Raw genomic sequence first — 15,764 nt, 5'->3', positions numbered from 1 at the left:
TGTGTTCACAGGTGAGAGGATGACATACCTATTATTACTGCTGCTGCTGACTATAGGTACAACAAACGCCAACACATCAGGTAAGAGCCCTATTTACAAATATCTTAAAATAAATAATGTAAGTTTAAACCGAACATAGTAAATAAAATGTTTTGTTTTGCGAAATATAAAATAAATTTCTTTTTTACGCTGTAAAATTTTTTTTGCTTAAAATATGCTATTTGGTTAAAAATAATATTTCAAAAATAATTTAGAAGAAAAAAAAACCAAACAAACAAATCAAACCCCCTCCCCCCTCAAAAAAGTAATTTTAGTCAGTTTTTGTACAAAACGTACATAAAACGGGATAATTTGAGGTTTTAATTAGTTTAAACACAGCCTGATTGACATTTATATCTTTCCGATATCCTCATAGTCATTTAGTTAAAATAAAACATATTATTTTAAAAGTAACTGATATATGAAAGGATGTTGGCAACTTATATGTTCTATTAAACCTGTGTGTTAAAGTGTCTTGAGAAGGAATAACATAACTCTAAAAAACAATTTTATCATGGTCATTTTAACTCTCTATCTGCAAAGGGAATCGGTTTTTTGTTTACAAACCACCGAAAAGATTCGTTGTCATGGTAACAGTCAATGTTTGCAAGCCTTTAAGATGTTAGTGAAGCCGAACTACTGATGTCTTTACGATATACTTGATTAATTAAATTCTGTTACAAATTTAATGTCGGTATGACAACGATTGAACGATATTTTACAAGGCTATCATCTACAATATGTGATCGATTTCACAGAGATATAAAGAATGTTAATAGCTAAACGCGGAAAAAATTGAAAAGATGCAACGAACATAAACTATGAAAAATATCTTTCATGTTTTTTTCTAATTAGGTGACTGAATAGACTAACACGTGAAAAATGATACAATGACAGTGTGAAGATGAAAAATAGAAGATCAAAATGATTATCAATAAAAAATATGTTTTATGCAAGGTCTGTTCGTAGGTTAGACACTGGGAAACCTTTCGCCAAATCTAAGTTAATTTAAGGCACATTGTTAACTAGCAATATACGGTTGTTTTTTGTTTTGTTTCTGAAAGTGTTGAATCTGTTGATAAATTCGTCAAGATATTTTTTTTACAAACACTATTCATAAGTCAATACTGGGACACACATACAAGTATGTAATTACAGTTCATAAACATAAGTAAATACTGGGACACACATACAAGTATGTAATTACAGTTTATAAACATCAACAGTGAATACTGGGACACACATACAAGTATGTAATTTCAGTTTATAAACATCATCAGTAAATACTCGGACACACATACAAGTATGTAATTACAGTTTATAAACATAAGTAAATACTGGGACACGACACATATACAAGTCTGTAATTACAGTTTATAAACATCTTCAGTAAATACTGGGACACACATACAAGTATGTAATTACAGTTTATAAACATAAGTACATACTGGGACACGATACATATACAAGTCTGTAATTACAGTTTATAAACATCATCAGTAAATACTGGGACACACATACAAGTATGTAATTACAGTTTATAAACATAAGTACATACTGGGACACGACACATATACAAGTATGTAATTACAGTTTATAAACATCATCAGTAAAAACTGGGACACACATACAAGTATGTAATTACAGTTTATAAACATCTTCAGTAAATACTGGGACACACATACAAGTATGTAATTACAGTTTATAAACAGGGTCAGTAAGTAACAACTAGAACAGGGAAGCAGTGACATTAACTCTCTGCTATTCCCGGTATACCTGTCTTCAGAAAACGCAGTTTAGTTAGTCAGTTGGTTCCGTTGTCGTATACCTTGTCCTCATTTACTTATGTGAAATGACCAAAGTTTACACTGTGGATATTGTCCATTAGAAGACGCTTACTCTTCAGGAAAATCTTATTCTCCTTGTACATTTTCAGATGTCGCCAAGTAAATCTTTCTTTTGTTTACTTTTGCCCTACTCTTATCGCATTGGAGTTTGGATTGTGATTATGTTGATATATTGATATTTATATATAAAAAAATGTACCAAAATTTCAAAGAAAAAGGAACTCTCACAAAAATGAATGATATTACATAAAACACATTTTTTGTCATTAATATGATATAAAAGACAGATATTTGATTGCCACGTTATTCACTGAATATATTAAGAATACAGATTACATAGTCAAAATGACTTCACATTGACAAGGGAAATATTTAAGAATGGAAATTTGCTATAAAAGGAAATGTAAATTATGAAATATTTAATTGTTCATCTCAGCCTTAAGGAGACCCGTTGCATAAGCCCCCGAGGTTTGCCGTAACCTGCATGACACGTTTTGATTCATTCTAAAAGTGGCACGGTTCAGAATGTACTTGACGTTGTTCTAAAATTGTGTAATATAAGAAAATTACCAAATTTATTGACGTATGGGGCAAGTGCATCTCCTTTTCTAAATTTTGACTTTTTCCAATTTGTTTTTTCTGAGTCGACTCCTAGGTTTCACAATTTAGGCCCTTGATATCATTAATTGGTCCTAGCAGGTGAAACGTCTATATGATTAAGTTGAATTCTTTGTTTGGCTCTAAATCTGGATTAAAAGGTACTCTTATTTGTGTGTATTTTGTACAGTCTCAAACATATCTCATATGAAAGTAAAACTTAAAGATATCTTCAATACATCTTCCATGAATGGAGAATATTTTCTTTCTCTTGATGAAAGAGGATAAGAGCCATCTTAGTCCGATTATGATTAATTATTCCTGAAAAGTCATTTCCTTAACTTTACAGCATTACAAATATTCCAAATAACAGCCAGATGATGTCCTGTTTTGCCCTATTTACTTGAATTGTATCTTATATTTAGCGGAACAAACCGCTTATTATGGATTAATGGAGGACAGCCATACTCTATTACTCTAAAGTAAAAATAGCAGTCTTACGTTACCAAATAAAGCCGCAATATACTGCATCAATCACTGAACGATATCTAATTATCCATTTTCATTTCGTTAAGTTTTTCCCAAAGTATGCCTAAATTCTTCAATGACTCTCTAGTTCAAGTTTTTCCCAAAGTATGCCTAAATTCTTCAATGACTCTCTAGTTCAAGTTTTACCCAAAGTATGCCTAAATTCTTCAATGACTCTCTAGTTCAAGTTTTACCCAAAGTATGCCTAAATTCTTCAATGACTCTCTAGTTCAAGTTTTTCCCAAAGTATGCCTAAATTCTTCAATGACTCTCTAGTTCAAGTTTTTCCCAAAGTATGCCTAAATTCTTCAATGACTCTCTAGTTCAAGTCTACATTGGTATATTGTAAAGAACACGTGTCATTTTGAATCCCCTGAAAACTAAAGAAAAAAATAACACAGGTACATATTCGAAAATGCTTTGACAAAATGATATATATTGATTTTAATTGTAAGTCAAATTCGAATTACAAAGCAGTTTGTCTAATCATAGTTCTATTACTAAGTAATATCATCTGCACGAGAAAGGTACGGGGTAGTAAGCTTGTTGTTATTTATATTGAGCGTGAAGTGTAAATACTACTTATCACACCTGTCGACAGGTGTTAAAACATGCCACAATCAAAGCTGGAAAATTGTTAACAATGTATTCTCTCATTCCTACCCAAGTAGTACTGGTCTGTCCAGGGCAATACATCCATGTTCGCTATTCTTGTATTGCACATCCACCAATGCAATACAAGCACGCGCATAGGAATGTGACATGTCCATTCCCTTCGATATTTTGTTACCTCTGAAATACAAAATGTGAACACAACCAAATTAAACAGAATAAGATACAAATATAAAATGTGAACACAAACAGAATTAAATAGAATTAGGCACAAATACAAAATGTGAACACAAACAGAATTAAATAAAATTAGGCACAAATACAAAATGTGAACACAAACAGAATTAAATAGAATTAGGCACAAATACAAAATGTGAACACAAACAGAATTAGGCACAAATACAAAGTGTGAACACAAACAGAATTAGGCACAAATACAAAATGGCACAAATAGGCACAAATACAAAGTGTGAACACAAACAGAATTAAATAGAATTAGGCACAAATACAAAATGTGAACACAAACAGAATTAGGCACAAATACAAAGTGTGAATACAAACAGAATTAGGCACAAATACAAAGTGTGAACACAAACAGAATTAAATAGAATTAGGCACAAATACAAAATGTGAACACAAACAGAATTAGGCACAAATACAAAGTGTGAACACAAACAGAATTAAATAGAATTAGGCACAAATACAAAATGTGAACACAAACAGAATTAAATAGAATTAGGCACAAATACAAAATGTGAACACAAACAGAATTAAATAGAATTAGGCACAAATACAAAATGTGAACACAAACAGAATTAGGCACAAATACAAAGTGTGAACACAAACAGAATTAGGCACAAATACAAAATGTGAACACAAACAGAATTAAATAGAATTAGGCACAAAAACAAAATGTGAACACAAACAGAATTAAATAGAATTAGGCACAAATACAAAATGTGAACACAAACAGAATTAAATAGAATTAGGCACAAATACAAAATGTGAACACAAACAGAATTAGGCACAAATACAAAGTGTGAACACAAACAGAATTAGGCACAAATACAAAATGTGAACACAAACAGAATTAAATAGAATTAGGCACAAATACAAAATGTGAACACAAACAGAATTAAATAGAATTAGGCACAAATACAAAATGTGAACACAAACAGAATTAAATAGAATTAGGCACAAATACAAAGTGTGAACACAAACAGAATTAAATAGAATTAGGCACAAATACAAAATGTGAGCACAAACAGAATTGAATAGAATTAGGCACAAATACAAAATGTGAACACAAACAGAATTAGGCACAAATACAAAGTGTGAACACAAACAGATTTGGCACAAATACAAAATGTGAGCAACAACAGAATTAGGCACAAATACAAAGTGTGAATACAAACAGAATTAGGCACAAATACAAAGTGTGAACACAAACAGAATTAAATAGAATTAGGCACAAATACAAAATGTGAACACAAACAGAATTAAATAGAATTAGGCACAAATACAAAATGTGAGCACAAACAGAATTAAATAGAATTAGGCACAAATACAAAGTGTGAACACAAACAGAATTAAATAGAATTAGGCACAAATAAAAAATGTGAACACAAACAGAATTAAATAGAATTAGGCACAAATACAAAATGTGAACACAAACAGAATTAGGCACAAATACAAAGTGTGAACACAAACAGAATTAGGCACAAATACAAAATGTGAGCAACAACAGAATTAGGCACAAATACAAAGTGTGAACACAAACAGAATTAGGCACAAATACAAAATGTGAGCAACAACAGAAATAGGCACAAATATAAAGTGTGAACACAAACAGAATTAAACAGAATGAGATACAAATATAAAATTTGAAGACAAACAGAAATAGGCACAAATACAAAGTGTGAACACAAATAGAAATAGGCACAAATACAAAGTGTGAACACAAACAGAATTAGGCACAAATACAAAATGTGAGCAACAACAGAATTAGGCACAAATACAAAGTGTGAACACAAACAGAATTAAACAGAATGAGATACAAATATAAAATGTGAACACAAACAGAAATAGGCACAAATACAAAGTGTGAACACAAACAGAATTAGGCACAAATACAAAGTGTGAACACAAACAGAAATAGGCACAAATACAAAATGTGAACACAAACAGAAATAGGCACAAATACAAAGTGTGAACACAAACAGAATTAAACAGAATGAGATACAAATATAAAATTTGTGAACACAAACAGATTGAGTCACAGATAAAAGGGAAATATATGAGGAACCCTTCTGTAGTATAAGAGATGTAACAGATTGTCTGAACGGATAAACTGCCCAATAGGGAGTCAGAAATCTGAATACGTGTTTAGATATGAGGTTTGTTAAAAGGTTGCAGAGTATCGCACATTATCAGCTTTATTCACGTATTACAACATATGCATAATTTTGTTTTATCCGAGTTTTGCTATGGGATGTATTAGCTTAGCCTTCACAAAATATTGATTTTGAAATCTGGGAAAAGCATTGCCCTATACAAGTATGTACTCTGCATGTCTGAATACATGTTTCTCAAAGCAAAGTTTACTTTGGTTTTTTTTTTACTTTGGTTTCTTTGTAGATAGAACAAACAGGCAAAGCTCGTCAAATCACTGCAGGCTAAAGCCATTACTGTAGCCTAGTTAGATTACTCTCTTTCAGAAATAAATACAACTTAAATAAATAGTGAATTCTCAAAACCATACAATATTTCGATAAAAGTGAACGAAAGACGCATTATGTTAAAACAATGATATCAAAATCGTGCGATATCTTAATATGTCGACAGTCTTGTCATGCCCGTTATATGAGGTTAAGCTGATTTAGACGTCATCTTTAATGATCAATTATAAGACAATACATACACAGGTAAGGTTATATTAGGGCGGCTTGTATAACAGGAATGTCATTAAGAGCACAAGACAGTCCCTAAACGAACACAAATGTGTTTGAAATGGTTTTAAGCAATATTGCCAGTACACGTTATCGAGAGAATCGAGATTTATAAAGACCTGGTGATCACGTATCTTTGTGAAAATAATCTCCGTTTTTGTTAGAGTACAATGCTTTAAGATCGTGATAAATAATTAAGTTCTTCAAAACACTTAAGTTTATTCCTTCCTTTGTCCGATAAAATGTATCATTAGAACGAAAATAAAAAAATATCTTTATATTGGTTGCTTAAATCGATTCTAGAATATTTATAGAGAGGATCGTACATAAAGTCGGTGTTAGATGAACTTTATTATAGAATAAGTCAATACCTTGATATGTCAAGAGCCTTAGGCGAGTGCAAACAAATCATGTGAGTTTATTAAATGCTATATTACACAGGTACATTTATATTTATCATACAGCTTTATTTCTGGGGAAAAAGAAAACGAAAAAACATTCAAATTAAGTATCATATAAAACAGATATTTCGTCATGCTTTTCACTACCGAGATAATCATGTGACGGCATCAAGACGTGACGTATTTATGATGTCACGATAGTGTTATTATAAATGTGTATTATGATATTTATTGCATGGCCGTTTAATATGACTATTTTCTCCCCAAATAGACCAAGTGAAGCAGGCCCTGGAATATGTATATCGCGTTGAAAACAGCCAATGTACAGGAGGTACCGAAGAAGTCCTGAATCTGGCCTTCAACAATTCGGTATGGAGTGTTTATACAGAACCAGCTATAAGAACGGCCAACTTTCTTACCGAAGTTATTCTTGAAAATGGCAATCTGCTCTCCCTTACCGACGAAATTCTTTTCACTCTCGTCCGGAACAACATCCATGGCGGGGATGTCATATTTGGTTCAGCCATTGCCGTTGAAACCAGTGTGACGCAGTATGATTCGTTCTGTCCGTATGCCTATAAGAAAAACGGCACAGTGTATGCGCATGATATAGCTATTAACTACAACTACAAATCTGTCAGCACGGAATGGTACCAAATTCTAAAGGTTAGAAACTGGGACAACATCACTAGGACAATCGACAAGGTCAGATATAGGTAAGATATTATCTTAGTAATTAACCTTGAACTTACAAACACACTCACTTTGTCTTCTTTTATTGAAAGTCACTTCCAATGTAGGTGTGATGACAATGATCTCGACCCGGAAGAGACATATGACAAACTTTGAAACTTGAAGCCCTATGATACCGCGTGAAATGTCCCAAGGAAGATTAATATTTACCTCCCTGTAGCAGTTCGTTCACCTCTGCCGAGTGTGAACAAAACAGAAAATCCTTACGAGAAATATGTATGGGCAAACTGGTACATATAGGATATTTAATAGCGTCTTCAGTAATAACAAATATATTTCACTCGTGTGGCTAATATTTTTGCGAAGCACTCGTGAAAGATACCAAAATATTAGCCACTCTAGTGAAATATCTTTGTTATTACTGAAGACACTATAAAATTCCTCTATTTATTTATGTTTGGACATGGATTTTGTAATTTATTGATGTCACTTATACACAATAAAATGGTTTAAACGTTAACTGAAAAAATAAAAACAATGTTTGATAAATTCTTCCGCACATGAAAAAGTATGGCGCAATCCTTGTCGCTGTCACTATCAATGACACAGATTTTTTTTAAATGCCTTGGTCCACACACAAGACTCTCAGAACGGGAATGGGTTTGACCACCGATAACATGGTTAGAGTTACTGGCTTGCATCGTCTGCTGACTGCCATGAAAATGGAAATTAATGGTGGAGTTGAAGGCTGTGTTCCCAGTGAACAAACCTGCCTGGAATTGGAGTAGATTTGTATCGGGCTCTCTGATTGGTCAATCCTCAAAGTGATATTTTTCACTAGTGAAACAATGGGTAAAAATGAACCTAAGTTTTGTACCAAAAAAAATCTCACTTTTATCAGTTTGAGATATCCCTATAGTTCAATGCTGAAAATGTAATAAATAGCTATATCTTTTTTGTCGTAAAGGAGAAGAACATCTAATGGACATTTTGCCATTGTAACAACGGTAGGTTTAATGTTTCAGTCGATAAAAATATTTCGCGCATGTCGTACTTAGTCTCAAGTGACACTATATTCCATAAAGATGTTGATCATTTTAACTGGTTTTCGATCTTATTACATGAAAAACACGTGTGTGCATGTTAAATAATTCATTCATATTATCAGACATCCTTGACGACCACTGATTTCTGTATAAATTTCAGATGAGCAGGAAATATACATAGAGATGTGTGCGATAATTTACGATATTTTGGATATCTCAGTATTTGGAAAACAAGGACGCAGAAATATTTTATGTATTTGCTATCTTTTCGGTTTTCAATCGTGAAACGAAGATTTTCCGGGGTGTTGTCTTAAATTACGTATGCATTATTTTTCTTTTTCTTTAACCAACTGAAATCTTCCTAATACTATAAAGAACAAACGGTTCCTTAGATTGTTTCCAGACGTTAACACTTCGTTAGATTCTCGCTGTAAAACATCCCCGTATCCCGTGTATCGTCATTGATGCATTCACGAAACATCCACTTCTGGTGACGTTGATAGGAGTTATGGACATTTTCAGGAAGCTGACCAATATCTTACGCCCTGTAACGATTACACATAACAATCAAGTGGGTAGTAGGACAGATCACGTGATAGGTTAAAGAAATTGATATGTTCCTTCACTGATGACTTGTCCTCATCATTGGTGTACGTTTAACATCTGTGTTGTAATCTTTGATCGCTTTCTTGTTTTGTAATGGTAGAAGTTAATCGATAAAGCACGTAAATCATTTTGTTCATGCACGTTTATTACCTTGTCAGAACATCTTACCTTGGTGCAACGCACGTGATAACCTATAACAGCACTTGTCTTACCTTTTTTTATCGCACATGTATCATACTTTACCTTACTTTACCTTGTCACAGCACGTGTGTCACCGTTAAGTGATGTTAAAACCTCATAATGACCAGGACATAGGATAAATGAAAGCAGCGATTGTTTTCATCAAATGTGCGCTCCCTTGCAAGAATAAAAGTATTCAAGTTATAGATGTAAAAATATAATAAAAATGAAAAAGAAAATAATAAAAACCATGAATGAATAAAAAAAATCATAATAAAGATAAACTCCCCCAAAAGAATGCTTCACCATTACATCAAAAGTTACCATAAAGTAAGTTATTTTCGAGAGGATGATATTGTCGCTTTTTTGCGGTACATTTACGTGATCGCGAAAATATCACCCGTGAAATAATGAAACACGTGTGTATTGATGTCCGATATGAAAATCGCAATACATATTTGTTAAATTATGATTCAATTGTTTGAAAAGAAATCGCGAAAATTTAGCCCATGAAAACTTTTAGTTATACGGTATATGGTAACCTAAAGATGCAAGTCACCGACTGTTTCATGCCGTCACCGTTATCTGATCTAGTGTATGACTTTGGTCCAATAGAATGCTGGCTACAGTGATTTTCATTGCTGAATCTATCGTGATTTAACGGTTACATAATGTGGCAAAGTAATTAGATCAAGACCACAGATTTATTTGAAGCATGTCGTCCATTTTCTTTTCCGATCCAGTATTTTAGATCTAGCTTTTTTATCAAAGCATTCGAAAATGCGAACAATTGTTCTAATTAAACAAATAGGGCTTGACATTTTATTGATTTCGTTTTGAATGCACTCAGTGACTTTCAGATGAAACATTAATTCCCTTTTCTCGGTTTCCTTTTTTAGTAGACATGATTATCAGTTTCACGCGGTCATCGATCTATAATCAATCACGGAAACAAGCAGTAAAAAAAATCGAATTTACTCTGTGGTTTTCCATTTCTGAATAGCAACTATCCTGCATCCCCATGGTGGTTACATGTTGCAGATGATATACTAGGGTTTCTCCAAATATCACGATTCGTGCAAGATATTGACAGCGTTCTATACATGTTTTCGATGCATGTTGATGGAGATAAAGGGAAAAGTTTACGGTCGCTATAACGATATGATTGAGGCATATTGTATTTCTTTGTGCGACAGGAAGACAAGAAGCTGGACGTGTTTGGTGCTCGTTGGTACTTGTTCCCATTTTAGTACGTGACATTACATACTGTGATTGACCAAAATTGATATGGCGGGTGTCGTCGATGAAGCAGAAGATGCTCCCCTTACTGGTCTGAATCTCCTTTTTCTTTTCAAGAATCTACATGTTAATCATACCTTTGTTCTTAATTAATCATAGTTTCCGGCTAACTTGTATACGGCCCTGTTGACATGGTCTTTTGATGTTGAAATCTATTAACAGTTCCTACATATATAATTCTGTTTTAGATAATAAGTTTATCTTTTTTATTCTTTATATTTTTTTTGTTACATTTATCTGTTTTAATATATATATTAAGCTTATAACACCACAGAAATGCCCAAGGCTTGTATTGGATGATGAAGCATTCGCTTCATGTATCTATATTGATAATATATATATAATCTAGTAAGTAATATCGACAGTATGGTTCAATATTGGTACTGGATCTTCTATATATATAATCTAGTAAGTAATATCGACAGTATGGTTCAATATTGGTACTGGATCTTCTATATATAGAATGTAGTAAGTAATTTCGACTGTATGATCCAATATTGGTACTGGATCTTCTATATATATACAGGACCTTCTATATATATAATCTAGTAAGTAATATCGACAGTATGGTCCAATATTGGTACTGGATCTTCTATATATATAATCTAGTAAGTAATATCGACAGTATGGTTCAATATTGGTACTGGATCTTCTATATATAGAATCTAGTAAGTAATATCGACTGTATGGTCCAATATTGGTATTGGATCTATATATATACAGGACCTTCTATATATATAATCTAGTATAGAATCTAGTAAGTAAGTAATATATATAATCGACAGTATCGTATATAGAATGTAGTAAGTCAATATTGGTACTATATATATAATGTAGTAAGTAATATCGATCTTCTATATATAGAATCTAGTATATATACAGGAATATATATAATATCGACATATATATGTCCAATATTGGTACTGGATCTTCTATATATATACAGGACCTTCTATATATATAATCTAGTAAGTAATATCGACAGTATGGTCCAATATTGGTACTGGATCTTCTATATATAGAATCTAGTAAGTAATATCGACAGTATGGTCTAATAGTGGTACAAACAAATGTTCATTGGATTATTACTAGAACAGATATATGATCATTTGGGTAATAACGACAGCACGGAATAGCGAATTGTCAAAGTTTTGAGGCAACCTGCCTTAAGACACAATTATTACATAAATTACATCACATTCATAGAACATAAAACATGAACAAAGTTCTAAACTAAAATCGAAAAGGGACGCGTTAATTTTGGTATCTCGATAATCCCTGCCGACCAAGGCAATAGCTATTTTATATAATAGATATTGTAGATCTACATCGACGAGCTTCTATCACATGGCTCGTTAGATAAGGACGATGACCTTTCCTTATGAAAGTGGTAATTTGATATTTGGCTAAAGCTGATATTGCTAAACAGAATGTTAATCACTACAGTAATAATGTACAACATTATGACATCATGCCCAAGGTCTCGCTGATACGTTGTATATTATGATAGTCTCTCCACAGTGTGTGATTGGTGTGTTCATTAGACAATATAGGCCCGGACATAATTATGATCGCACCCAGACTCTGCTGTAATCACTATTATCGATAACAAAACAGAATTCTGTTGATAATATGTTTGTTTATATCAGTGTTCACATCCTAGCAGTAGCCCAGGTCAATTGAAGACTGGATCAAATGATTAGGTGGTCATCCGAACACTTTTAGGCTAGACCAATTGAAGACTGGATCAAATGATTAGGTGGTCATCCGAACACTTTTAGGCTAGACCAATTGAAGAATGGATCAAATGATTAGGTGGTCATCCGAACACTTTTAGGCTAGACCAATTGAAGACTGGATCAAATGATTAGGTGGTCATCCGAACACTTTTAGGCTAGACCAATTGAAGACTGGATCAAATGATTAGGTGGTCATCCGAACACTTTTAGGCTAGACCAATTGAAGACTGGATCAAATGATTAGGTGGTCATCCGAACACTTTTAGGCTAGACCAATTGAAGACTGGATCAAATGATTAAGTGGTCACCTGAACACTTTTAGGCTAGACCAATTGAAGACTGGATCAAATGATTAGGTGGTCATCCGAACACTTTTAGGCTAGACCAATTGAAGACTGGATCAAATGATTAAGTGGTCATCCGAACACTTTTAGGCTAGACCAATTGAAGACTGGATCAAATGATTAGGTGGTCATCCGAACACTTTTAGGCTAGACCAATTGAAGACTGGATCAAATGATTAAGTGGTCACCTGAACACTTTTAGGCTAGACGTAACGCAGTAACGGTTTCTGTCAATTTTCACAGCATTTGGGATTAGCCGGTACCACCAATCCTAGCTTTCTGATTAGTGGAAATATTCCAACGGATTATCAGTGACCTCTGGTGGTTGTCGTATAAACAATAAAAAAATACCGACATCTTTCTAACCAGTGTCACGCATGCATACTCTCGTTTTGCTGTCGCCATGGGAGCATGATATGATTACTTCAAATATTTTGGAATGTTAGCGCGAAGATAAATTTGCGCATCCATGATAATCACCAATTTAATCTGTATTTGGTACAGTGTTTTAACTTATTACTTTCAGTATGAAAAGTTCTGATATAAGATCACCGCGATGTATACAGAATTCGATCCCACCTTTATACATTGAAGAAGAGTAGGTCCAATCCTTACTCATAATCCTCACAAGTCCAATTTTGAAAATCAAAGAAAAAAGAAAAGAAAACAAACAAAATAAAAAAGCAAAAACAGAAACAAACCAACAAGCAAAAAACTAATACCCTCCCCCCCCCCCAAAAAAAACAAAACAAAACAAAACAAAAAAGAAACAATAATAATAATAATAATAATAATAATAAAACACATTAAGGTGACATCAATTCAAAACTGATGATTCTCGAGAGAATCTCGTCAACAAGGTACGTTGATCAAATTTCCATCCGACTTTCAGAAATCTCATATTGAAGTAAAAAAAAAAAACTATGTTTAATATATGTTAAGACTATGATAACGCTTGTCAGCATGACATGACATAAGTCTGTAATAACTGACGATATATCAGCCTTTCTATACTAACTGACGATATATCAGCCTTTCTATACTAATTGACGATGTGTCAGCCTTTCTATATGAATTGACGATGTGTCAGCCTGTCTATAATAACTGACGATATATCAGCCTTTCTATATGAATTGACGATGTGTCAGCCTTTCTATATGAATTGACGATGTGTCAGCCTTTCTATATGAATTGACGATGTGTCAGCCTTTCTATACTAATTGACGATGTGTCAGCCTTTCTATATGAATTGACGATGTGTCAGCCTTTCTATATGAATTGACGATGTGTCAGCCTTTCTATATGAATTGACGATGTGTCAGCCTTTCTATATGAATTGAGCCTTTCTATATGAATTGACGATGACGATGTGTCAGCCTTTCTATATGAATTGACGATGTGTCAGCCTTTCTATATGAATTGACGATGTGTCAGCCTTTCTATATGAATTGACGATGTGTCAGCCTTTCTATACTAATTGACGATGTGTCAGCCTTTCTATACTAATTGACGATGTGTCAGCCTTTCTATATGAATTGACGATGTGTCAGCCTTTCTATACTGAATTGACGATAATTGACGATGTGTCAGCCTTTCTATACTAATTGACGATGTGTCAGCCTGTCTATACTAATTGACGATGTGTCAGCCTTTCTATATGAATTGACGATGTGTCAGCCTTTCTATATGAATTGACGATGTGTCAGCCTGTCTATACTAATTGACGATGTGTCAGCCTTTCTATATGAATTGACGATGTGTCAGCCTTTCTATATGAATTGACGATGTGTCAGCCTTTCTATATGAATTGACGATGTGTCAGCCTTTCTATATGAATTGACGATGTGTCAGCCTTTCTATATGAATTGACGATGTGTCAGCCTTTCTATATGAATTGACGATGTGTCAGCCTTTCTATATGAATTGACGATGTGTCAGCCTTTCTATATGAATTGACGATGTGTCAGCCTTTCTATACTAATTGACGATGTGTCAGCCTTTCTATATGAATTGACGATGTGTCAGCCTTTCTATACTAATTGACGATGTGTCAGCCTTTCTATATGAATTGACGATGTGTCAGCCTTTCTATATTAATTGACGATGTGTCAGCCTTTCTATATGAATTGACGATGTGTCAGCCTTTCTAATTGACGATGTGTCAGCCTTTCTATATGAATTGACGATGTGTCAGCCTTTCTATATGAATTGACGATGTGTCAGCCTTTCTATATATAATTGACGATGTGTCAGCCTTTCTATATAATTGACGATTGACGATGTCAGCCTTTATACTATACGATGTGTTGACGATGTGTCAGCCTTTCTATATAATTGACGATGTGTCAGCCTTTCTATATGAATTGACGATGTGTCAGCCTTTCTATATTAATTGACGATGTGTCAGCCTTTCTATATGAATTGACGATGTGTCAGCCTTTCTATACTAATTGACGATATATCAGCCTTTCTATATGAATTGACGATGTGTCAGCCTTTCTATATGAATTGACGATGTGTCAGCCTTTCTATATGAATTGACGATGTGTCAGCCTTTCTATATGAATTGACGATGTGTCAGCCTTTCTATATGAATTGACGATGTGTCAGCCTTTCTATACTAACTGACGATATATCAGCCTTTCTATATGAATTGACGATGTGTCAGCCTGTCTATACTAATTGACGATGTGTCAGCCTTTCTATATGAATTGACGATGTGTCAGCCTTTCTATATGAATTGACGATGTGTCAGCCTTTCTATATGAATTGACGATGTGTCAGCCTTTCTATATGAATTGACGATGTGTCAGCCTTTCTATATGAATTGACGATGTGTCAGCCTGTGTATACTAATTGACGATGTGTCAGCCTTTCGATATGAA

The 15,764-nt window shown here is 33.6% G+C and overlaps 1 protein-coding gene across 1 annotated transcript in view; it reads left to right on the top strand.

Annotated features, from left to right (window-relative positions):
• LOC132543204 (probable G-protein coupled receptor CG31760) overlaps positions 1-15,764 on the top strand; it is a 45,826-nt gene that overhangs the window by 13,079 nt on the left and 16,983 nt on the right. Inside the window, exon 2 of the mRNA XM_060206677.1 lies at positions 7,244-7,688. Within this exon, the coding sequence (XP_060062660.1) occupies positions 7,244-7,688 (445 nt within the window). The remainder of the gene's footprint in view (positions 1-7,243; positions 7,689-15,764) is intronic.

Source organism: Ylistrum balloti, unplaced genomic scaffold (genome assembly GCF_031769215.1).
Source record: "Ylistrum balloti isolate Yb309-2 unplaced genomic scaffold, AGI_CSIRO_Ybal_v1 Utg369744, whole genome shotgun sequence".
Classification (NCBI taxonomy): domain Eukaryota; kingdom Metazoa; phylum Mollusca; class Bivalvia; order Pectinida; family Pectinidae; genus Ylistrum; species Ylistrum balloti.
Note: the sequence above shows the minus strand (reverse complement) of the source record. Positions and strands in the feature narration are given on the sequence as shown.